The sequence below is a fragment of the Streptopelia decaocto genome (assembly GCF_964273445.1).
Source record: "Streptopelia decaocto genome assembly, chromosome: Z".
Lineage (NCBI taxonomy): Eukaryota > Metazoa > Chordata > Aves > Columbiformes > Columbidae > Streptopelia > Streptopelia decaocto.
In genome coordinates this window covers 72,318,807-72,341,900 of record NC_138657.1, presented here as the reverse complement: position 1 = coordinate 72,341,900, position 23,094 = coordinate 72,318,807, and the positions used below count along the sequence as shown (strand labels likewise).

Below are 23,094 nucleotides of genomic sequence, written 5' to 3'. Positions count from 1 at the left end.
CCAGGTGAAAAGGTCTCTGAGCTCTCCAGAGAGAGAAAGGAGCCCTTGAAGGCTTTCACCTCCCCATGGCACCCTGAGCCCTGCTCCAAACCCAGGCTGAGCATCAGGATCCTGGCGATGGACTGAGCTGTTCCACCAGCACGTGCGGCACCGTGACAGCTCCCGGCACCTCTGTGGGAACCCAGCCCTGCAGGGACAGGTGGTCCGGGAAGCGTTTGGCAAGATGGGAACAGCATGGCTCCCCAGTATCAAACCAGCTTTTATTTATCTGAGATCAAGGCTCCACAGCTGCTTTCAAAAGGCATTTGATGCTAAACGCTTCAGCTTCACGTTTGCCCTGAAGAGCTCTTTCCTCTCTTTGGGTTGTTTTCTTTCTATTTTCTCACACCCAAACTCAAATTATGCTACTGAAACAGAACCAGGGCTGCCAAGGCCCTTGCCATGAGTACACTAGCATGTGGCCAAGAATGTGGCACAGATGGTGACAGCAAGGACGTTGTTTTCCACCACTGATGGTTAATACTTTACTATTAGCATCTGCCCAGCCTGCTCAGCTTCAAAGAGGGCTCACAGATGCAACACAAGATCTGCTTCCTTCAGCCAGGCTTGCCGACCTCTCCCCATGCTCCCATGTCAGCTTCATCACATGGGCACTAGGTCAGTTCCTGAATTTGCACCCATGGACAAGAGTTTCTTGTGGCCTGGGCTGCCTCACATCAAGCACCCAACTTCAGAGTGTGACTCCATCCTCCCACCTCTGCCTTCTAAAGAGGTTCCCAAGGTCACAGTCCCTGCGACTTGATGCAGCTCCCAGAGGAGCCCACCTCATGCACTGGGAACCTGGTAGAGCAGAACAATAGGGGAATAAGGATTTGGAAGGACTGCCTCAGGTCAACTTATCCGTCCTGTCCCGAGCCAGGACCAGTACTACTTATGACTTTCCCACAGGCAGTGGTTTACCCGTTAAAGTTTCTGGCAGTGTACGCTTATCATTTCTTCAACAGCCTCTTCCTGCTAAATGTAATTTCCCCTTGAAATCTGACCCATAAGGACCCCTGTGGTTTTCTGAGCTATCAGATGTAAACTCAGAGAGTATTTTTTTCACTTTCTCTTCACAGTATCCTTCTGTGCACTAGGAGACCATCTTATTCGTTCCTGGAATCAGGGTAAACCCAAGTTCCTTCAGTCTGTGCTCAGAGGCCAAGTCATCTAGACCTCTGACCAAACTCACTGCTGTCCTCTACAACCCTCCCAAGTGAGCGCACACCTCTCCAGAGCCCAGTTTTCCCATCTGGGACCGCCTCTCCCACACAGACTGACTTAGATAACTCCGGCACTACAGGATCACTCACAAGTGATGCCCAAAATCCTCACTGAACAAAGCTCAGAGAGGAATTAAAACAGTTGTCCCTTCCAGGAGGGAAGGGGACAGAGGCTGGATTCAGCAGCAGCAAGCTGCAGGACGTGTACCCCCTTGTCCTCATCCCAACAGCCGCAACACAATTTCTGCCGCTACCACAGCACCAGCTGTCAAATCAGGCTGGAGATCTGAGCACCTCTTGGTCTGAGGCTGACTCACAAATGGCTCTTTGTGGTGTTTTTTTTTTTGCATTAGACTGCGCTGACACAGTTATAAATATCGGTTCTACAGCACACGAGCATGCCAGGAGACGCTAATTTTTGGAACAAGCCACCTGCATTGGATTTGCTAGCAGCATGGCTAGTGAGCAGGCTAGCTTGAACACAGGCCACGGAGGAGAGAGCTTCCCCCCTACCATCCCCTGTCATGCTGCAAACTATCTCCTGCTCTTATTGTCTGTGCTGGGATATGGGACAGTGCAACGCAAAGCAGGCAGAGCCTCCCTACCCCAAACGAGAGGTGCAGAGCTGGGTGCCAGCACCTCCAGGAACCGCAGCCCTGCTCGAGCCAACCCAATCCCACGGGCTCAGCAAAGAGCCACTGCACAGCATGGACACGGGCTTCGGAAACAGCAGGGATCGACCCCGTGGACTTCAGCCCTGCTTTCACCCCAGGCAGGCAATGAAACCCACAGCCATGTAGTCTCCGACACCGGGAATTCCCTGGGGTGGCTGGCCTTGGCAGGGGCAGAGGAGGATGCCAGAGCATTGAACAGTATCTGGGAAATGAAACCAAGCACTGTGAGAAGAGGGCAAATCAAGTATTCAAGATACTTCTGCTTTTGTTCTTTGCAATACAGTGGCTGTTATCCATCACTGTAAATGCTGACTGGTGCCTTTCCAAAAGCCACGTCAACTAAATAAAAGGTGGGAAACTGCAAGTCACAGAGTCTTTCAAGGGAAGTGCTTGATTTCTTTGCCAAAGACCACCTCAGCAGCTCACAAGACTCCTGATAACAAATGCTGTGTTTCTGGAGCATCATCTTCCCAGAGACAGTAGAAAGTCATGGCTTGATAATTTACACAAGATTAAGGAACATGCATGTAAACAGAGTTGTGTGCTTGCAGTCAGTGCACAGCCCAACAGAGGAGGGGTTTTCCCAGCCAAAACATCTGCAAGAAAGAAAATCTTGCTTTCTGTGGGAAAGTGGAGAATAGTGAGTTGTGTTCATCAAAGAGGCTGACCAAAGGCTGCAGAAGGTGAACTTCCAAAGCCAAGCAGCCCGTACCACATCTGGCACATCTGCAGTGACACAACGCAGCAGCCAAATGTCTCTGGACATGCACAGAATAGTCACTGCTCAGGTGAAGTTTGGGGCACAGGGATCCATGGAAACTGCGCAGCATGGGGCTAAGCTGACAGAGGGGAAGGGAGACCCCAGGGTTAGAGGTTTACACTTAAACAGGATCACAGGAAGACCCTCTAAGTCTACCTTAGCACTTAGCAATCTTCTGGCTTTCCAATCTTCTGCCATCCCAGAAAAGGAAAGGTTTTTCACACTCAAGGATTTAATGCATCCCAGGCAGCCTTGGGCTGCACATCAGTTTCACAAGTTCAACAGAAGAATCACGTCTTCTTTGCTGCTGCCATTGCCCGGTTCTTGCCCCATGGTTGTCCCTCCCATGTGCTCCCAAGCAGGGCTATGTGACCTCTCAGATCTTCATGAGTCCCCTCCAAGACCCATCCCTGCAGTCTGAGATGGCTGGTGCAACCTCACCTCAACCTCCTACAGAGCCAGTTCTGTTTTGCTGTTCACCTGTACCATTTTGCTGTGGTTGCAGTGCAACTAGGAAAAGGAGGGAGGGCAGGTTCTCCTCCAGTATCCTGGCCTGGGGTGCACAGAAATCTGCACCTAGGAGCACAGCTAAGCAGAAAAAAAGGAGGCAAAGGTGTGCAGTGCCACAGAAATGGTACTAAGTGTTCCATCACTGCCTATCAGTTCATTGGGAACGATGGGTAATAGGGAAGGTACTTTCCAGAGACTTCTGGCAGCAGGACAAGTCTCCTATTTGCTTGTCCTCCTGGTTTTCTCTTTAATCTCCAGTTTCTACTGCTACTGTGCATAAAGAGAAGTTGAGTGCATCTGAGGGCAGAGAAGCTGGGTCCCCTCTCCCTTTCCAAAGGGTACTCTGAGCCCTGGCATCTGGGAAGGGTGTGCCCGGCTGGGAGCTGAACCTTTGCTGCAGTGAGCTGTAGCTCCTGCGACTTGTCCAAGCACAGAGCTGAGCCCTGCCTGGGTACAAGGGAGCCATATCAGACAACTTCGGGACTCAGTTTGACTCCAGGGACCTGGGCCAGGAAAAGCACACTGGTCCCATGCTCCAGTCCTGGGGATCAGAGCCAAGAAGCCAGATCATGGATGTGTAGGCTGGGTGGTACCACCAGGTCTCCCTGGTCCATCTGCAGAGGGAGGCTGGCAGGGGTGGCACCAGCTCCTGCTCACAGCCCCACAGCCTGGCCAAGGGTGCTGGCGTCTTCCCACAGGACAAATCTCGGCAGAAAGTGTCCAGACAAGCAGCAGCAATGATGACATTCTGGGAATGAGAGGGGAGCAAGCAGGGGCCTGGGGAGGAGAGATGCCAGGCCTGGATCCTCTCCATCGCCCACACAAATTACTATTTAGGCAAGAGTGAACAGCACAATGGGACAAGACTAAAAAGGCTTTTCCTCACCTGGCTTCCCACCGTGCTGGATCTGGCACTGGTGCCAAGGGAGCTGTGCCCACAGAGAGCAGCCCCTTGCCTTGGCACCAAGCAGTGGAGGCCATCAGCACAGGAGACAACCAGCTCTTGCACTGACAAACATGCCCAGGACATGTTCACAGCTCCTGTGGACTCTTCTGCACCAGGGAGGGACGTGAAGAAGCGATGTGAGGGCTGCAGGATGGGGAACTGCTTTTAGCCCCCGTAATGCTGCTCATCTCACCTGCGAGTGCAGCCAGTTCCTCCTCAGTCACTTCAGGAGCAACATGTGCAACCTGTGTGGGATACTCGTGACAGAAAAAGCCCCCATCCACCATCTCTTTGGAGGGAAAGGACAAAAACAGCTCCCACAAAGCCTCTGGAAGATGTATTAGGGCACCCGGTGAGAGCAGCGTAGCACTTTGGTGTCCACTCTTGCTGTAGAGAAGCAGACAGTTGTTTTTGCTGTGGACCTTCAATCCTACCTCAGGGCTGTGAATGCCCGTGCCAGGTCAGAGACCCTAGACCACAGCAGGTTGTGCCTGATGCATCTTGTGCCCTTGAAGGCAGCCCGGGAACCATCCGAGACAGCTTTCACCATGCCTGGGAGAGACAGGAATGCTCTCACAGTGCTTGGCTATGAGACCTGGCAGACAGAGAACAACGCAGGGCACGCTTACTTTGCTTGCACAGATGCAGCCTTGTCTTTCTTTCCTGGCCTTGTGCACAGTCACCAAGAGAGCAGCTGCTTTCTCAGCTCCCTAGGAAAGCTTTTTACTTGTAATGTCTTATTATTTCACAGCACGTGAAATACAGGTCCCAAGCATAGATAAAGGACTGTGGATGATTCAAACAATGCTCCAGAACACCTCACACCAAATGGATCCCTGCATGTAGCCCCAGACTTACTGAGAGCACGTCTGCATTGTACTGCAAGGGATCCTGATCATGCTCCACCAGCTCCCAAGGGCAAAGAGCAGGAAAAACAGAGCTGGAAAGAGGGAAACAGGAGGGCTTGCAAAAATTTTTACTGAAACTAGCTCTGGGCTGACACTCGAGGGTTTTGACGTGGTGGTGACTAGCTACTTTCTGTAAGGAAAGAGGCTGCTTCCCTCTGAAGAGAGCATTGACATTTTGTACCGGAAAATTTGACTCCGTAATTTACAAAGTACTGAACCCTGCTGGGTTTTGGTGGATTCCTGAAAGTCGGGCTCTGGAGTAGGGACAGCTGCTGCAGGGCTGGAGGAGGTTCAGCCAGCCAGGACCATGTACCTGTCCCAGGAGACCATCTCCTCACGTCCTTTACCCGGGAGGTTAAGGGCAGCCTGCTGCCAGAGCTGGGGCCTGGCTCAGCACCCCCTTGAGAGACACAAGAGACAAGGACCTGGCAGGGATCTGTGAGGAACTGCTGCAATGCTCTGAGGAGGACACGTTCACTGCTCCCAGAAGAGACAGAAGCCCTGAGCTTTGCGATGATGGTCTTAACAGGCAGCTTGGCCAAGAAGTCACTCAAACACTGATGGAAGCAGATAAACCTGCTTCCAGCAACCAAGAGATCAGTGCAAGCCCCTTCTCCCTCAGCTTCCAAGGACACCGTGCTCTCTGCCAGGGTAGCCAAGGATGAACCTCAGGCTAAACCCTTTCTGCAGTCCCTGTCCTGCACAGGGACTTGCTGCAGCACTTCAGCCACAGTGCAGATCCACACTGAGCATCCTCCTCCTCCTCCCCAGCCGTCATGGGTCACGGAGCGAGCGGCAGGAAGGCTTCTGCCCAAGCAAGCACCGACCATCCTCCTTTCCCAGTCACACTGTTTGTCTTGGCCTCTCTTCCAATACCCACCTTCCTCCTCTGCCTCCTCCTCCTCAGGATTGTATTTCCGGGGCTGTCACTATAGTTAATGAGCTGGGACAGAGATGGTGCTCTGGGAAAGTCACACCAAGAGACAGCTGAGCCCAAGGCACTGCATGTGCACAGATACCAGGGAGGAGGATCCTAGAGGGGGGAACACCTGAAAAACAAACCTCGACCAAGGGAGCCAGCAGACTAGGGGAGGAAAAAGGACATGTCTAAGCTTGCATGAAATAGGTCTCAGCAAAAGCTGTCAGATGCCTGGAGATCCCTGGCTTGCACAGCCCAGCTGCTGCATACCGTGGGTGTCATCCTCTGGAGAGGCTGGTGGACACGTCCCCCTGCCATCTCACTGGGCTATCTCACTCCCAGCCTGTGCTCTGGCTTGCTGGCTGGCAACCAAGCCAGAAACAGTGTAAATAATTTAATGATGTAGACGGTCGTGTTTGACATGTTTGGCCTCTTTGAGAGGAAAGCATGGTGCCTGGCTGTTAGCCATGCAAACCCCACTCATGCACATTCAGCCCATGCTTCAGCTGAATGGAGCGGCTTTGTTCAAACAGTGCATGGCCCAGCAGAAAGGACAGATCTCAAGGGGATGTAAGGCCATTTTGGGGCAAAAAGACTGTAGCTGCAGTGCACAGACCCAGGGGACCCAAGGCACAGGAGGAAAACAACCAGGGACTCCCAGCTCATCAGCAATGAGGGGCAGGAGCTGGTGGGCATTATCCATGGGTGTGCTCAGAAGCAGGTGTCTTCACCTGCCCCAATTTCTCCAAAAGCTCTTTCTCCTCACCCACACTCCAGCTGTTAGCAAGCACGAAATTGCCAGTACAACTGGCAGACAAAATCAGCAACATTGTGCCTCAGTTTCCCTTCAGTGCAAAGACAAAGCTCATGTTCCTACAGCACTTCAGCCATGTCCTGTGGGAGCTGAGAGCAGTGGAGCTCCAGACCAGCAGCTGCACCAGTGAGAGTTAAATGTTTGGGGCTGGATGGTGCAACACCACCATAGGATCATGGAATAGTTTGGGTTGGAAGGGACCTTCAAAGGTCACACCAGCCCCCCTGCCATGAGCAGGGACATCTTCAACTAGATCAGGTTGCTCAGAGTCCTGTCCAGCCTGGCCTTGAATGTCTCCAGAAATGGGGCATCAACCATTTACCTGGGCAACCTGGGCCAGCATGTCACCATCCTCATTGTAAAGAATTTCTTCCTCGTATCTAGTCTGAATCTCCCCTCCTTTAGTTTAAAACCTTCACCCCTTGTCCTATTGCAACAGGCCCTGCTAAAAAGTCTGTCGCCACCTTTCTTATCGGACCCTTAAGTATTGGAAAGCTGCAATAAGGTCTCCATGGACCCTTCTCTTCTTCTGGCTGAACGACCCTGACTCTCTCAGCCTGTCCTCACAACAGCTGTTCCAGCCCTGTGATCATTTCTGTGGCTCCTCTGGCCCCTCTCTAACAGGTCCATGTCTGTCCTGTGCTGAGGGCTCCAGAGCTGGACACAGGACTCCAGGTGGGGTCTCACCAGAGCGGAGCAGAGGTGCAGAATCACCTCCCTCCACCTGCAATGCTCCCTCACACCCCATCTCTGCAATACAAGCCCCTGGGGACCCACTCCAGCAGACTGGCCAAGCCACACGGAGCAGGACACCTGCCTTACCATGATGCTGAGAGTCTCGTGGGAGACACTTGCAGCCCAGCTGCTGTAGAATGCATCCTTCATGCCTATGAAAGCCTCCTTGCCCCACCTTGCACCCAAGCAACCCCCCTTGCCACTGTGGCTGGCTGCACACCCCTCCTCCCCTCCTCAAACACGAGGCACGTCAACCACTCACTGGCTTTTCTTTTTATTCAACAAAATCACAGCACAATTAAAAAAAAAAAAGAGAGAAAAGAAGAAGCTTGCACCCATAATTGTTGCATCAAACAGACCTAGCAGCAAATAATACCTGAGAGCAGCATGAACACTATTCATGCATCCCTGCCCAGATGCAGAACAGGCTTTGAACATGATGGCAGGCTGGGGACCGAGAAGGAGGGCAATGTCGCTGAGGAGTGCAAAGGCCAAGAACAACATTGCTGCCCACTCTGCCACCATCACATTACTGACTGTTTCTACCTGTGCAAGGAAGGGCAGGAGGGGAAACAATGCAGGGAAGTCAGGGCATGACAGAGGAACTGTGCTCTGCTTGAGGGCATTGAGGTTGTGCTCAGCAAGGGAGCAGCACAGTGCATGGCTGGTGAGGAACATCTCTATCCATCTCCTCCATCCCCACATTGTCGCACACTGGCAGTCCTTCCCAGGGGTACAGAAGGACTTCAGGAGGTTTGGAACTGATGATGGAAACCAAAGGAATTAAACTGGTGCTGGAGGTCACAGCTGCTGCATTGAAGGGAAGGCTGAGACCCCCCAAACTCGTCTCACAGAGCAATCCATCAGCCAGCTCCCAGGCTGCAAAGGCAGTGGAGGCTCTGGTGCCTCAGCCCCCGGCTCAGCCTGACACAGGTCCTGGGTCACACCAAAGGCAGAGGGAAGAAGAGAGAGCAGGCAAGGCTCTGCCCAGCCCTGAGTGCTGGCATGGGTCCCAAGGAAGGTCAGAGGTGGAAGCAGATCGGCTCCTTTAGCTTTGGATTCACAGCTGGGAGCCGGCCCCACTCCAGGCACTGGGGCCGGCCATGAACTTTCTTGGAGCCTATTTGCCCTGGAGTCTGGCCTGGGGAAGTGAAAAAAACAGTTGTGATAAGTATTATAATCCCCAGGGCAGGAGCATCCCTGGGGTCCCTAAGCCATGGTCAGGGTTGTCACCAAGGGGTGACCTTCTCTGGCCAAGCCATGGTGGTGAAGAGGGGCCATGGCAGGGCTTGCAAAGCACCCACAAAACCCGTCATAAGCCCACCCTGTGAAGATGCACAAGTTGCAAACTCCAGGCTTGCAGGGCAGAAGTGGGGGCCTTCACTTGCGGTGTTGTTTGCTCTAGCCCCCGTTTGGCTCAGCCCAGGTGGCACTGGGTGGGTAACAGCCCCAGGGCTGCATTTATTTGGGTGGAAGAGGGATTGCAAAGGAGCCAGACTGCTTCCAGTCAGAGGGAAGAGGGATGGAGACCGAGACAAACTGTCTGTGCCATAGTAGAGACATCCCAGCTCTTCTCAGCAGCCCCGTCACACTGGGAAAAGCCAGTTTGATGGTGGATAAACTCATCATTCCTGGCTGAGCACAGGTCTGGCTCTTACCTTCCTGGCAGGGCTGGCGTCCAGCTTCTTTTGGAGCTGAACCACCCATGGGGCTTGGATGGGGGCACAGAGGCGCTTGCCCTTTGTGGTGATGAACCTGCCAGGCCCATGGGGAAAAAAAAAAAACAAGATGAGGTGAGCAGGAGCTGCTCACTGAGGATGCTCCAGCACAGCGCAAGCTCTCATCCACTGCCTCCCTCACTGCCCTCCTCCATCTCTACTTTGGGATGAATTTCTTTCCTGACTTTTGTCCCGAGTTTTTCCCTCCCAGCAGGTCTGTCCTGCTCTGATTGAGCCTCTGAGCTCCCAGGTCTCTTCTACATCCCTCCCTATTCCCTCACGCAGCTCAATGTCTCTCCTCCACTCTGCTCTGTCTCCCTCCTTGCCTCCCAGCAGAGCCCATCCCTTGGCCATCACCGGCCTGCAGCTCTTTCCCCTCAGCCACCACCACCACCCTGGGACTCTTACACAGTAGCTGGGATGTTGCAGCCATCCTGCACCAGCTGGAGCCGATAATCCTGCACTATCCGCCACGGGATGGGCGTCTCTTTTGTCCGCAGGCAACAGTCGAGGACGTTGTTCCCACCGTGCACTGGAGGAAGAACAGATCATGCAGGCTGAGGTTGCTGTCTCTGGGGCAGCTGCACCTTCAGCCAGCCTCTCCAGAGGGTGCAGGGGCTGCAGGGCTGCCCCGAGGGGGCGGGCAGGATGGTGCTCACAGGCAATGCCCTCACGCACCTCCCCGCCTGCACACGTGAACGCAAGATTTACTGCTTCCACCCCCCGGTGCTGGAAGCCCTTTGCCTCCTTCCAACAGAAAGCAAAGAAGGTGAAAACCAGCAGTTTGGTGAAGGGCAGACCTTCTGCATGCCTGGGTCCCTTCTGAACCCCCAGGGAAAGTGGGGCAGGATGGGGGTCTTCACCACACTTCAGGATGCTGCGATGCTGAAGATGTCCTTTCCCAAAGGGCTGGGAATGGCTTCAGTTGTATTTGCTGAAGCAGTCACAGGTTTTGCGGCTAGTCCATCACCAGCCCTCCCCATAACAATCAGTCCTATGGCACCTGAGAGACACAGCTGTCTTGCACTTCACTGCAGGGTAAGGGAGCTTGACTGTCTTCCAAGCAAGTGCTGTGTTCACTGCTAATGCCCATCAAGACTGGCAGTGCCCAGGAATGGCTGTAACCCCAGGCAGCAAAGTGTGGTATGACACCACAAGGTGTCTGGATCCCCCAGCACCCCACAGCAGAGCAGACAGCCTGGTGTCACTCACCCAGACAGCTGTGACCTGCGCACACCCCACATTCAACACCAGCAGAGACTCAAACATGGGCTGTGCCCTAACACATGCCATCTCTCCTGCTCCCAGCCCCGCCGCTTGCCCCCAGGCTTCCAAAGCATGCTAGGGATGCTCCCCTCATGTGCTATCGAAATGGGGACCAAGGCTATCCCAGCCCAGTGTGCACCAGCTGGGCTAGGGCACTGGGAGGCAGGATTGCTCCACAGCCTTTCTCAAGCACAGATTTACAACCCCAGTGCTCCTGCCTGGACTTTGGGCAGGACAGAGTCCCTATGGGACAGGTCACAAGCAGAGGACACAGGAGGGCTGTGACACAGCCCCAGGGATGCGTCCCACTAAAAGTCTTCTGGAAAAAGAAGGGCAAGAAACTGGGTCCTCTCCCTTCCGCAAGAAAAGCAGCCTGACAGTTTCCCTCTTACCATCCAGGATACATCCGATCACCAGGAGACTGAAGCAGAGAAGATGCAACTGCTGCATTTTAATGCTGAGTCTGACAGGAGTTGGGCTGGAGAGAGTGGTGCTCCGGGGAGGAGAGGTGAGCTCTGCACAGCTTCCTTGCGCTCTGCTGCTCATGCTCACCACTGCCTATTTATCCTTCCAGCTGTGGCTTTCACTTTCTTTTGGAGGAGAGGGGTGGGAAGTTGCAACAAGTCTTCCCACAAGCTACTTTATAATCTTTGAGCAGTTCCCAAATATCCAGGCTCCTTTCCCTGCAGCCAGCTGCTCCACGATCCCAGAGCCAAACACGCTCCTTCCCTCTCTGCTGCCGGCAGCCGGGCCACAGGGGCTGCTGGTCAGGGCCAGTGCAGCTTCAAAATCCCTGCAAAAGCACCCTGGGACCCTGGGCAAGCACATGGGGGGTCTCACCACATACATTTCCCAGTCCCTCCTCTGAGACATCTCTGGGACATTCCCGTCACATATTGTATAGGTTCAGCTCACAGATGCTGGGGGGTTAACTTGCCTCAGCCCCATTTTTTGGGTATATGCAGGCACTGGGGTGACGCCTGAGCCCCCCCATCTGGTTGCAGGAGCCTGGCTTTCTCCACCCACCCTCTGCTTTGCTACTGTGGGGGCACATCAGAAGCTGATGGATGGAGAGGAGCCCAGCCAGCATGCTCCGCTCCAGGGCTGTGATCTCACATGCCAAAAGACAACCTGGTTTCCAGGTGTCCCAGCAAATGGGATAATGGCCAAAGGCAGAGACAAAGCTTCCTGGAAACAGGTTTTCTCAGCACAAGAGCAGAAATCCCCTGTGGAGGCTGTGTGAGCGGTGTGGGGTGCCAGAAGCTCAATGTCTGCGTGGGCACTGTGGGGAGCGAAGATGAGCACTCCTGCTGCAAACCTTCACGGGAGCACAGGGAAGGGGGCTGTTTCTCCTTGGGATGGTGACTCACCACCATGCCAGTGCCACCTGCAGTGATGTCCCTTAACCAGCCCGCTTCAGCCCCGGTATGTGGGATGCTGAGAGCAGTGGGGTTGTGCAGCCCGGGGGACAGATGGTGAAGGGGGTCTCACTACTGCCAGCAGCTGCCTCATATGGGTTTGGAGAGATGCCAGAGCCAGGCTGCTCTTGGAGGGGCCCAGGGGCAGCATGAGACGCAGCAGCCCCGGTTGCACTCAGGGAAATTCCCATTGATAGTAGGAAAAATATTTCCCCAAAAGAGTGAGCAAATCCCAGAGCAGCATCTCCATCCCTCTATCCTCCCCCTTGTTCTAGCTTTGGCCTGTCCTGGTATCTCAGCAGAGAGCTCCCGACAGCCCTTCCTCAGGGAAAAATATTTACCAGGGGACAAGACATGGAGTTGGGACCAGGGGACATCAGGGATCTCTGGGACCAGGGACCTCTGCTCCTCTCAGCGAAGGAGACAGCGAGCTCTGTGCCTTCCCTGCTCCACAGTAAGAAGCCAGAGGAGACTCCAGCCAGGCCACCAGCCGATGTGCTCCATCCCTGCACTGGCACTGGCACCAGCCTCATGCGTGGGGTGGTCTCCTGTATCAGGATACCATCTCCTCCATCAGGAGAGCATCTCCTCCAGCCACGCCTGTGCCCTGGCAAGCTGGCGCTGTGCCGAAGGGCTTAGGCAGGGGTAGATGTGCAGGATGAGCAGCATAAACAGGATGTGCCAGCTTAACTTCAGTCAGCACCTGCCTTCTTCTAGCACTCACAAGCTATTGAGGAGAAATCTTAACTGGCAGAAGGGGAATTTAGATGGCAGAGGATTAGTGTCAGTCATCGGCCACAGCCTCTCTGCAGGTTTGGGGGATTCAAGGCTGGTTCTGGGACCTGGTCTCCACTTGATCTCCCCAGGGCACTGGCAAAGACATGCCACAGCAGGGAGAACAATGTCTCCTCGATGCTGATGCTGGTGAACAGACCTCCAGGCAGAAATGTTCCTAACCCAGAGCTGGTTCCTCCCTGGTGCCTGGACAGACAACCCAAAGCCCCCTGTGAAGAATAGACTCCAAAAGCAGAGCCCCGACACACTGGTGAGGGATGCCGGGGGTACTGCCTGACAGCAAACCCTCACCTCCTTGTACATTCAGTGGCACCTATCAAAGCATACCTGAGGACTGGTGAAGGCTGCTGAGGGGTGTTGGGGGTCCTGTCTTGTGGGACATTCCTCCATGCACAGCTGGGGTTCTGGTCACCATGGCAAGCCAGGGGGTCCCCAGCCACTTTCCTGGCACAAGGGGCTCCCATCCGCTGCTGGGTCCTGGCTGAAAGCAGCATGTCCAGTGTTGAACACATCCTTCTGGGGGTAAACCCCTTATCCACCCCTGGTTGCAGGGCACTCCCTGCCCTCGCATTGCCTGCAGTCCCTGCTCACATATGGGCAGGAAAAAGAGGCTCAGCCTCCTCCCGACAGCTGTCCAGGTGCCAAGTGGGTGAAATCACGGCTGCTCCAGCCGCCTCTGCTCCCCAAGAGAAGCACCAGAGCGTGAGGAAAGGGGCTTTCCGACTGTGTTGTGAAAGGGGAATGTGACGGGTTTCCCCCCCCTCCACTGGGGTCAGTGGGATTTCTAAGAAGAGAGTGGTCATCCCTGAAGTGCATCCCTGTGGCATGCAGGGATGTCACCCCATCCCCCTCACAGGGCTGAGCCTCAGGGACAAGGAGAGGCAGATGAGGAAGCGGGAATGTTTTGGGGTCCAGGAATCCAGTGTGATTTGGGAAGAGGGGAAAGCATCATGTCCGCTGACCCATTTAAGCCTCATCCGGAGTAATCTGGAAGTAGTTGAGCTCCAGCCCTGAGGACACCACAGGCACTGCAAAGCATCCTTTAGTGTTCGCTGCTGCAGAAGCGTTGATAATGCAGTTGTTAATTAAAGTGGGAACCATGCATGAGGGAGGGGAGATCCCTGTGGGAAATCCAACCCATCAAAATGTAAATGGGCTGTGTGAGCATCACCTCCATCCCTGGGCTCTTCTCAAGGAGCACCAGACACACTGTCACCCTCATGGAGACCTGCTGGCTGTGGGAGCCCATGGGACAGCTGTTCCCTGTCTGTTTGTGGGCTCTGCTTTCCACCTCCAAGCTACGGAGCTGGAAAGGGCAAGGGGGGAATTTCAGCAAATTCCAGGCACAGACAGTCCCTGGGGCAGGATCTGGCCTGGCTGCATTTACCTCATTGGGAAATACTAGGCAGACATTGCAGCTGTTTCAATTTCCCTCATATGTACCAACACAAGGAAGCCTCCCACACAGCTCCCATGGCGGTCCCAGTCCCAGCATGGGCACGGGGACTGGGGCAACTGCTAGCCCATGGGGCTTGGGGCCCTACTGGATCTCTTCTAGTGAGGGAACCCAGTCAATCTGATTTAAATGGAGTTAAGGGGAAAAAAAAGAGCAAGTCATGCCTTTGCCCAGAGAAAGCAAAGCTGGTCCTGAGCATCTGACTAAGAGGGATGCAGAAGGTGCCGATTCCTCCTCTGTTAGAGCCCATCTGTCCCTCAATGCCTTCAGTGTCATTGACATTGAGGGTCACTGCAGGCAATGGGCAGCAGAGCCAAGACCCTTCAGCTGGGTCCCACTCAACTGCCCCAGGTAAGCACCCATTTCCTGAGGTCCCTGGAACACAAGTGTCCCTCGGAATCATCGTTGGGCTGTGCAGTTTCCCAGCCAGGTGGTTCCTGCAAATGTCCTCGGACATGCTGTAGTGGCACCAAGATGTCAGTGGGCAGGTGGGATGCCTTCAGCCCTGGATCCCTGCTGTCACACCACCTGTCCTCCTTCCTGTAACCTCTCAAGGTCTTTCAGGAGGGGATGGCTGGGGAACAGCTTGGACACCTATGGCAAAAGCAGCCTATTGACAATTTCCTTGCTATCTCACACATGGCTTGGCAGGAAGGGTGCCCAGTGAGCCTGCACCCCAAATTAACCTGTAGACAGATCTAAAAGCACATGGGGTGGACCAAAACCCTTGGAGACTGCTCTCTCAGCTGCTCTGTTGGCTCTGAGACTGACACAGAGCAGAGGAAGATGTGGAGTTCTTGGTCTGGTTCAGCTCTGGGAGAAGGCTCATGTTGGCCCTACTACAGGACGCACTCATAGGAGAGCAGATGCTCTTCTATCACACCTTGGAGACCTGCAGCCCTGGAGTAGGTCTTCAATCCCCAGTAGGATGAGAGGGAAGTGGAAGGACCTGAAGGCCTGGGGAAGTGTAAAAAGGACTGGTGCCATGAGGACACCACAAAGCCAGGTGTCTTCAACTGGCAAAACAGAGGACAGGGGAAGGAAAGCACTTAGGAGCTACAGGTAGACGAAGAAAGGGTTGAGAAGCGGCTCTGGGCAGGAGACCTCTAGGACAGGATGGATGCTAAGGAAATAGCCAGGACTGGGAAACACCTTGGGGAAGGAAGGGAACAGTGGGACTTCCTGTAGCCCACCAGCCTCTTCTCCAACTCCTCTCTACACTCAAGACCACAACAGACCCCAGAAGGGCAGTGTTGGTGGACAGAACACCAAAAACCACCTTGAAGCTTCAGCTGGAAACCACGGCCCCTTTAGCACCCACACAGCCCCAGAAGCAGCCCTTGGCTCCCGTGGGGCTGCTGCAGCGTAGCTGGATTCTGCTTCTTAGGAGCGGTGTGGGACAGAGACATGGAACCAGCACACATGTCTGCAGGTGAGCCTTGCTGGAGCTCAGCCCGGCGTTGCAGCCCAGCACGTTCAGCCACCAGCACAAGCCTGGAGCACCGTCTGCACTTGAGCTAATCATTTGGCCTGGGTTCAAGACTTCCCTCCTCTTGGCTGCACCCTGTGGTTTCTGTCTTGCCTGGTTACGTTCTACTGTCACTGAAGCCTTTCTCCTCCAGGGTGGCCGAGCTCTCCTAACTTTTGCTCTGCTTGAAACGGTTGCAACTTTCTTGCCTTCCCTGCAGGATGTCTAGGAGGGCATTTATCTCTCTTGCACACCCACTGCTCCAGCACACACTGCATCGATGCTGCTTTGTATTTATATACGGAGTGGAACACCAGGTTTGCTCTACTTTGGGTACAACTGTGTGAATCCTCCTTTGCTGCTTCTCTGCGGCATCGTCTTAGAGAATCATTCTTCTCTCAGCTGGGGTCCATGGATTCAGCTCCTCCACTGGAAAGGATTTTCATCCCTTGCTGTGTGCTGCAGATCTCAGCCCATTGCCTCTTCCTTCAGCATCCTGCGGTTAATCTCCTCGGAGGTGTTCCCCTGCTGCCATCTCACTGTGGCAGCACTGTGGCCACCTGCATCTCCAGCAAGAGGCTCCCACTAACCCCAACCCCCTACTTCTTAAAAGCAGCATTCTGCGGTAAAACTGGAAGTGGTGTGCAAATATAGGTTCCGTTTGTCCATCGCTGTCTGTGCGCACGTGTGCATTCCTGTGCAGGTATCAGTGCCCAAAAACGGGAAAAACTCTAGCAAGCTTCCACAAGCCTTGCTTTGAGGACAAATTTTAGGGTAAATTAGAGAACCCCCATGGGCACATTTTTTAACCTATCTTACACTAAGGCTCACCTAGCATTTGAAAGAAAAAAACCACCCATGCAGTGTTTACATCTGCAGCCACAGACACACCAGGATACATTTCACGTGCTGGCTCATTCCTGCCATCTGCTCGTGTCTTGCTGTTTGTGGTTGCATACGTATTTGGCTGGGCCTCATTTCCAGGGGCTTTTTGCAATAATTTCACAATACCCTGACACCATGACCAGCACAACAAGAAGTCCCACAGAAGGGCTGGATGCAGCGCAACCCCAGCAAATGCAGGGCTCCAGCCCTCCCACGTCCATCCCAGCGCACGGGGGTTAGTTCCCACGCTTCCTGCAAAGCCCAGGCCAGAGCACAGCCTCGTTAATAATTTGGTTTAATGCTATTTTCCCAAAGAAACCAGGAACACAGAGCCCCTGCTTCAAGCAGGCAATGCTTGTCCAGGAAGGGTTGGAGTGGGAGGGATGGGCTCAGCCGTGAACAAAATATTCCGCATACAAAACCGTTTTGTGCCGTCGTGTTTGCAGGCATCTCAGGACCTCTCAGTAGGTTTGGATGAGCAAACAGGATGTCTTCACCTTGCTGGGCAACACAGCAGCAGGTGAAGGGACTTACACTGTCCCTTGTGCCAGCAACACCCAGCCCTTGCACCCCCGGGATGCAGCACCCAGGTAGGGGGGCTGTAAAACCCAGGACTTGGGGGATGATGGTGTGTGGAGCAGGAGAGCAGCCCCCCATGCAGTGCCTCCCGCCCTGCCAAAGCCCATCACAACAGCCAGGAGAAGTGAGTTTGGTTTGTAAAGGATATATTTTTATTGCCTCGCATCCTGTCCAAAAGCCGATCTGGCAGACGGCCGCGTCCTCCCACATGGAGGAGAGGGCAGCACAGAGCCAGCTCAGTGCCCGGCCCCTGCTTGGGGCCGGTATCTTGGACTTCACAGTTTCTTTACACAGCCTCAAAATAATAGACATAAACGCCCGCCTAATAAAGCAATAGAGCCAGATAAACGTGCTTGATAGACACACTCGGCTAGAAGCTTTACTCCAGCCAACACACAGCCTTTGCTGATACTGTTAAGCCCTGCAAATCCTATTATTGCAATTATATGATTTAATAGACCTTTACTGACCAAAGTCCACGTCTGAAGCCTCTGCAAGCAGATAGCACTGCGGCTGCCATACAGCACTTCAATTTGCTCCTTCTCAGCAGGCTGGAGGGGGTTTGCAAGCACAGAGAGATGCCATTTCCCCGCCAGCCCTGTCCCAGAGGTCTGTGCCCCCTCTATTCACAGCCTTACCTATTCTGTCCTCGGGTTAGTGACTTCTCATTTTACTAAAGGTTTGGGATGGAGCTGCTCTCAAATGGCGGCAGTGTGTCTGCAATGGATTTTGTAAAGTCTTCCATTCCCCACCTGCACAGCCTCACTTGCACGGTTTTCACCACGTGGGCTTTTCAGACTTGGGAAGAAAGTATATAAAGTATATAAATTTTCTTTTGTTGCTTTTCCAGAAGACTAAGCATTTGGCTTAATAATGTTTGAACCTCTGAAAACAGCAAAACCAAGAGGGATAAAGGCACAAGATGCCAGTAAAATGAATTATTTGTTCTGATTTCATTGCAATTTTTTACCTAAAAATTTTTTTTTAAAATTGTATTTTAAAAACAAAAAGGGCAAATCCTGGCTATCTTCCTCCAAACTGCAACAGTGTGTTTTAAAAGCCAAAGGAAAAGCCTAGAACCACCCAGAAGTACAGCCACACTGTCACCCCAGTTGTCCCCAAACTCTCTATCTCAGCCACGATTAATTGCCCTGAGAGGAAGCAGCCAGCGAGCAGCCCGGGCAGGACCATGGGGACACGAGACCTGCCTGGCACCCCACAGCCTTAAAAGCTGAAAAGGAGCAAACAAGTGGGAGGAAAATGAAAAGCAGCCATCATTTATTTGGTAGAAAAATAAGAGCAATCTTCCAGAAAAGCCAGCCTGCAGCATAAAGGGTACTCTGTGAAGCACAAGGAGCCAGAAGTAGAGCCTTCCAGGAAGACTGAATGAAAGCACAGTCTTTACGTATAAATACAAATGTATAAAATCCCCCTAAAAAAAATGCTCATAGGAAAAGCTGCCACCCTGCCAGGCTACAGAAAATCCCCTCTGGTGGGAAGGCGTCCCACCTCCCCCCAGTGGGGTGATGCGGCTCAGCTCCCATATGGCTCCATGTCCTCTCTGGCGTGGTCATGGGGAAAGTGAGGACCTAGGTGTCCCCGCCACCAAGAGCACCCAGCCAGTGCAGGGGGTCCTGGCTGGGGGATCTCTGTGGCAGACACGGCAGTGCTGAGGGGGCTGCGGAGCAGTGGGCAGCCCCCGCAGCCAGCCCCATCCTCGCCAGGGGCTGACGGGTGGGTGGGCGGTCTGTGGGTGTCCATTGCCGGGCGATGGGTCGGTCATTGGTGTGGAAGGCATCCGTCCTGAGGAAGGCAAGGAGGGGGAAGTGAGGTGGAGAGGGTCTCAGCAAGAGCACCCAACCCAGCCGGGGGGCCCTTGCCTTGCCTTGCTCAAGCATTGCCTTGTCCCAGCAGCCTCAGAAAGAAATCTGATTTTAAGGTAAGCATTGACCAGGAGGGAGCCATGCCCTAAGTGCCTCTATGGTCCAATCACGGTGCTGGCAGCCCTCCCAGGAGCTGAATGCCCAACGTTCTATGGGAAGCATCTAGGATGGAGTGCAGCACCCTCACCCCATCATCCTGCTGCCCTTGCTCCCCCTTGCCTACCTCTTCAGGCCTGACTTAGACCCGCTGTCTCTTCTGTCGCTTGGATCTGCCCCTGGGACGTGGGGGCTTGCCCTGCTTGTTGCTCTGGACCTTCTTATCCAGGTTCTGCATCAGCTTCTGGTTGTTAGGGTCAGTGGGAGAGGCACAGATTTTCTTGTTCCCTTTGGTGGTAAACCTGAGGGTGCAGGCAGAAATGGTTGCTGGAAGGTGGGCAGGGGGAGGACAGGGAGGGTTTGGCTGGAGCCAAACCACTCTGGATGGTCTACTTACACGACAGCATGCAGCATACATCCCAACTCCGGTCCCTGGAGGCGGTAGGACTTCACCAAGTTTCTGGGGACGGCTTTCTTGCTGTGCTTCAGGCAGCAGTCCAAGGCTGAGCTGCCAGTGCCTGCAAGCAAGGAGAGGGATGTGGGATTTTGGACCCAGGGCACCTTCCCTGTCCTGGGGTGCACAGCAGGGCCGGCTGACAGCACAGGGCTTGTTTGGTGACATTTGCAGGAGAGATGCTGGGACAGCATGTGGGAGTGGAAGCTCTCAACCTCAGTGCCCAGGTACAGATCAGAGCCTGCCCAAGGGCTATGTGAGACCAATTTCACTGCTGGCAAAGGAGAAACTGAGGGCGACACAAGCTCCTTCCAAAGGGACTGAACCTCATTCACCTACATGCGCTTTTCAGCTTGTGGTGCTGCTGCCCCACCAGCCACGTGCACACACACACACGCTTCCAAGCCAAGCAAGCACCGCAAGCCAATGACACACACCAACCAGGCGAGCACACACACGTGCGTGCATAAACACACCCCCCCGATACACAACTGCCCTGCAAACGCCCCACCAGCAGCATTGCACAGATACAAACGCACCACAGCCTCCCACTGTGTGCTGCCATCACACCACCCAGCACCCTGCATGGACCCTGCCGAGCACCCGAGTCCCCTGCCCCATCCCACCCACAGGCAGGCAGGAGGGTTTTGTGCCCCTCACCTTGCGCCTGGGCGGTGATCAGGATGGCAGCCAGCAGCAGCAGCGGCAGGAGAAGACGCAGAGCCATGGTGGGTGCTGCGGGTGCTGAGCTGGGCACGGCGGGGGAGCAGGACACGCTCTGCTGCTGTTGTGCCGAGGCTGCTCTTATTTATCTCCGGACGCTTTGCTTTCATTTTCGGACAGTCTTGGCAGGCAGCCCACTAGCCAGCCGAGGGCTGGGTGATGGAGAAGTGGGAGGGTGAGGGATTCCTGTAAGCCATGAGCCCCCCTTTACAGACGCGTCCTGTCTTGTTCACAGCTGCCCATCACTGCGCAGGGTGCCAGGTAGGGGGCACGCCGGAGACATGGCCTCCATCACAGCGTGATGAGTTTGTGGGCTCCTATTTCCTACCCATCTCACAACCTGCTGCTACCTGCTCATGGTGGGTCGGGTGTTGCTGCTTGCCTGTTTGTTCCGCAGACAGGGACCCTGGCCGGTGCCCAAGCCATTAGGGAAGCCAAGGAGTGAATCTGCTTTGCTCCCCCACCTCATGCTTTGCCCAGAAGCCAAGCTGCCCACCCCATACAGGTGAGAAGGGGCTCAGGGTGACCCCACATCCCAGCTCCCTGAGCCCCCATCCCTGTCTGGCTGCCTTGGGGACCACCCCAAACAGCTGAACACATCTGTGGGGCTGGCATGTGCAAGGACCAGATTGAAAATGGGACTGGGAGAGATCGCACAGCCCACCATACACTGGTGCTGATACCGAATTGTGGGAAGCTGAGGATGAGAGAGAACTTCAACCAGCTGGAGAAATGGGCTGACAGGAACCTCCTGAGGTTTAACACAGACAAGATGTGAAGTCCCATGGGCAGGATGGTGTGACGCTGTGCAGCTGCACAGGCTGGGCATGGCTGGCAAGATGGGGACTATGCAGAGGCACCCAAGGAAGCTGAACAGGACCCCACAGGGCACTGCTGTGGTGGCAAAGACCACCCAAAGAGTTGGCCATGTGGCTGGATCAAGCCCTAAGCAACCCAGAGTAACAGAGGTCCTGCTCTGAGGAGGGGTTGGCCAGACACCTCCACATTTTCATGTGATCACCAGGGCATGGTCTGGAAGAGATCAAGGGTGGAGATTCACAACTGCTTTGGGCAACCTGTTCTCATGTTTGCAATGTTCTCATGTTGAAAACATTTTCCCCATTATTCCATTATTTAATTGGAATTTCCCTTGATGCATTTGATGCCACTTCCTCTCCCCCTGCCTCAGGGCCCCTCTGTGAAGAGCCAGACCACAACATCTCTCCAGCCCCCCTGGGCAGCCCCCACTTTCAAGGACTCACCTTTGCTGTCAGCACCCCACAGCTTACAGCCCATCTTTGCTTACCCCGGTCTCCAGCTCCTCATCCAGCCCTAGTGCCACTGCCATGTCAGTTGTCTCCTGGAATGCCCAATGGGTTACAGAGTCCCGATGGGTTCTACCCAATGCTGGTGGGGCCAAGCCCTTTCCCAGGCCCCACTGCTTGCAACCTGGGCAGCAGCCCCAGGACTTTTCACTGGTTCCTGATAAGGACCCTCATAAACAGTTATCAAGGGCAATGAGTAACCCAGGGCGAGACCGAAGTCCTGGCTGCTGTAGAAAGCAAAGCTGTGATAAGATGCCCACATCCTTGCCCCCCTCAGCAGGGAGGGGGCAATGCTGGAGCCATAGGGCTGGGTCACAACAACTGCCTTGGAGCCCACTCTTGGGCAAGTAGATGGGGACGCTGCAGCAGCTTGTTGCCTTCTTCAAAGGCAAGGTAGATGCCTGGGGCAGCATGGGATCCAGGGCTGAACTCCTGAGGCTTCCTTCATCACTCCTGCAGAAGAGTAAGGCATCTCCCGTAGACTCATAAATCATAGAATAGTTTGGGTTGGAAGGGACCTTCAAAGCTCCTCTAGTCCAACCCCCCTTCAATGAGCAGGGACATCTTCAACTGGATCAGGTTCATCAGAGCCCCGTCCAGCCCGGCCTTGAATATTTCCAAGGATGGGGCATCGACCACCTCTCTGGGCAACCCATGCTGGGGGTGCCCATGTGCCCAGTGCCCAGATGAGAAGAACAGCTCCCCGCACACTCATGCAGCACCAAGTTTGGTGTGGCCACAGGCAGCAGTTCCTGGGACATGTGGCAGCAAGTGATCATCTGCAGGTTCATGTGGCAGCATGGGCCATGGGCAGCAAGTGGTCATCTGCAGGTTCATCTCCCCAGCATGCCTAGCAGCACAGAGAACTGGTCCCTGGAGGCACCCTGTGTGCTGTCACACACCCCTCCAACCCCAAAGCACCAGTGGCATCAGGACAGGACAGGAAAAGGAGAGCCATGCTGGCACTTATCTCCTTTCCAGCCCTTACCTCTGCAGCCTTTCCTGGGAGCAGTGCCCAGCACATGGATGAACCCACTCCTTGGCACAGCTGGGCTGCCCCATTGCTGAGGACACTGGGGGAGCAGTGACCCCATAGCCATCCACCCTGGTCAAACCTCTCCTAGATCATATATGGTATCAGGACAAGTGATGTTCAGGGAGGGGACACATATCACAAGTTGCCCCCGGCACAGATCAGTCCATCCCAGGACTCCCTCTGCTCCCAAAGGAGCCCAGGAGAGCTCTGCAGTCCCAGTGTGGAGCACAGATCCCCTCCTTGCCCAGTCCCAGACCCAGCCATGGCTGCAGGCGCCTGGAAAGTCCCTGGCTCTCTGTGTGTTTTCAAGACACCGCATCAGCATCCTCTGGCCAGACGCCAGTCCCAAACACAGTCCGAGCTGCTAAGTAGGGTCAGGGCACGCGTCCTCTTCATAGGCATCAGTCTTTGGCAACTCTCTGGTTGTTTTGATTTGCACCCTGAATAAAGCAGTGGCCTGAGCA

General features: G+C 54.4%; 2 protein-coding genes across 2 annotated transcripts; both read right to left on the bottom strand.

Annotated features, from left to right (window-relative positions):
- Nucleotides 1–7,792: 7,792 nt before the first annotated feature.
- On the bottom strand, nucleotides 7,793–11,073 carry CCL19 (C-C motif chemokine ligand 19). Its single transcript, XM_082074876.1, has 4 exons — nucleotides 10,905–11,073; nucleotides 9,655–9,778; nucleotides 9,187–9,283; nucleotides 7,793–8,669 (listed from the first exon to the last, which is right to left on the bottom strand). Exons 1-4 carry the CDS (start codon nucleotides 11,056–11,058, stop codon nucleotides 8,649–8,651), a joined length of 396 nt encoding a protein of 131 aa, XP_081931002.1. The 5' UTR covers nucleotides 11,059–11,073; the 3' UTR covers nucleotides 7,793–8,648.
- A 6,169-nt stretch (nucleotides 11,074–17,242) lies between these two features.
- On the bottom strand, nucleotides 17,243–20,325 carry CCL21 (C-C motif chemokine ligand 21). Its single transcript, XM_082075229.1, has 4 exons — nucleotides 20,207–20,325; nucleotides 19,490–19,610; nucleotides 19,220–19,394; nucleotides 17,243–18,916 (listed from the first exon to the last, which is right to left on the bottom strand). The coding sequence occupies exons 1-3, from the start codon at nucleotides 20,271–20,273 to the stop codon at nucleotides 19,235–19,237; spliced, it is 348 nt and encodes a 115-aa protein (XP_081931355.1). The 5' UTR covers nucleotides 20,274–20,325; the 3' UTR covers nucleotides 17,243–18,916; nucleotides 19,220–19,234.
- Nucleotides 20,326–23,094: the final 2,769 nt, after the last annotated feature.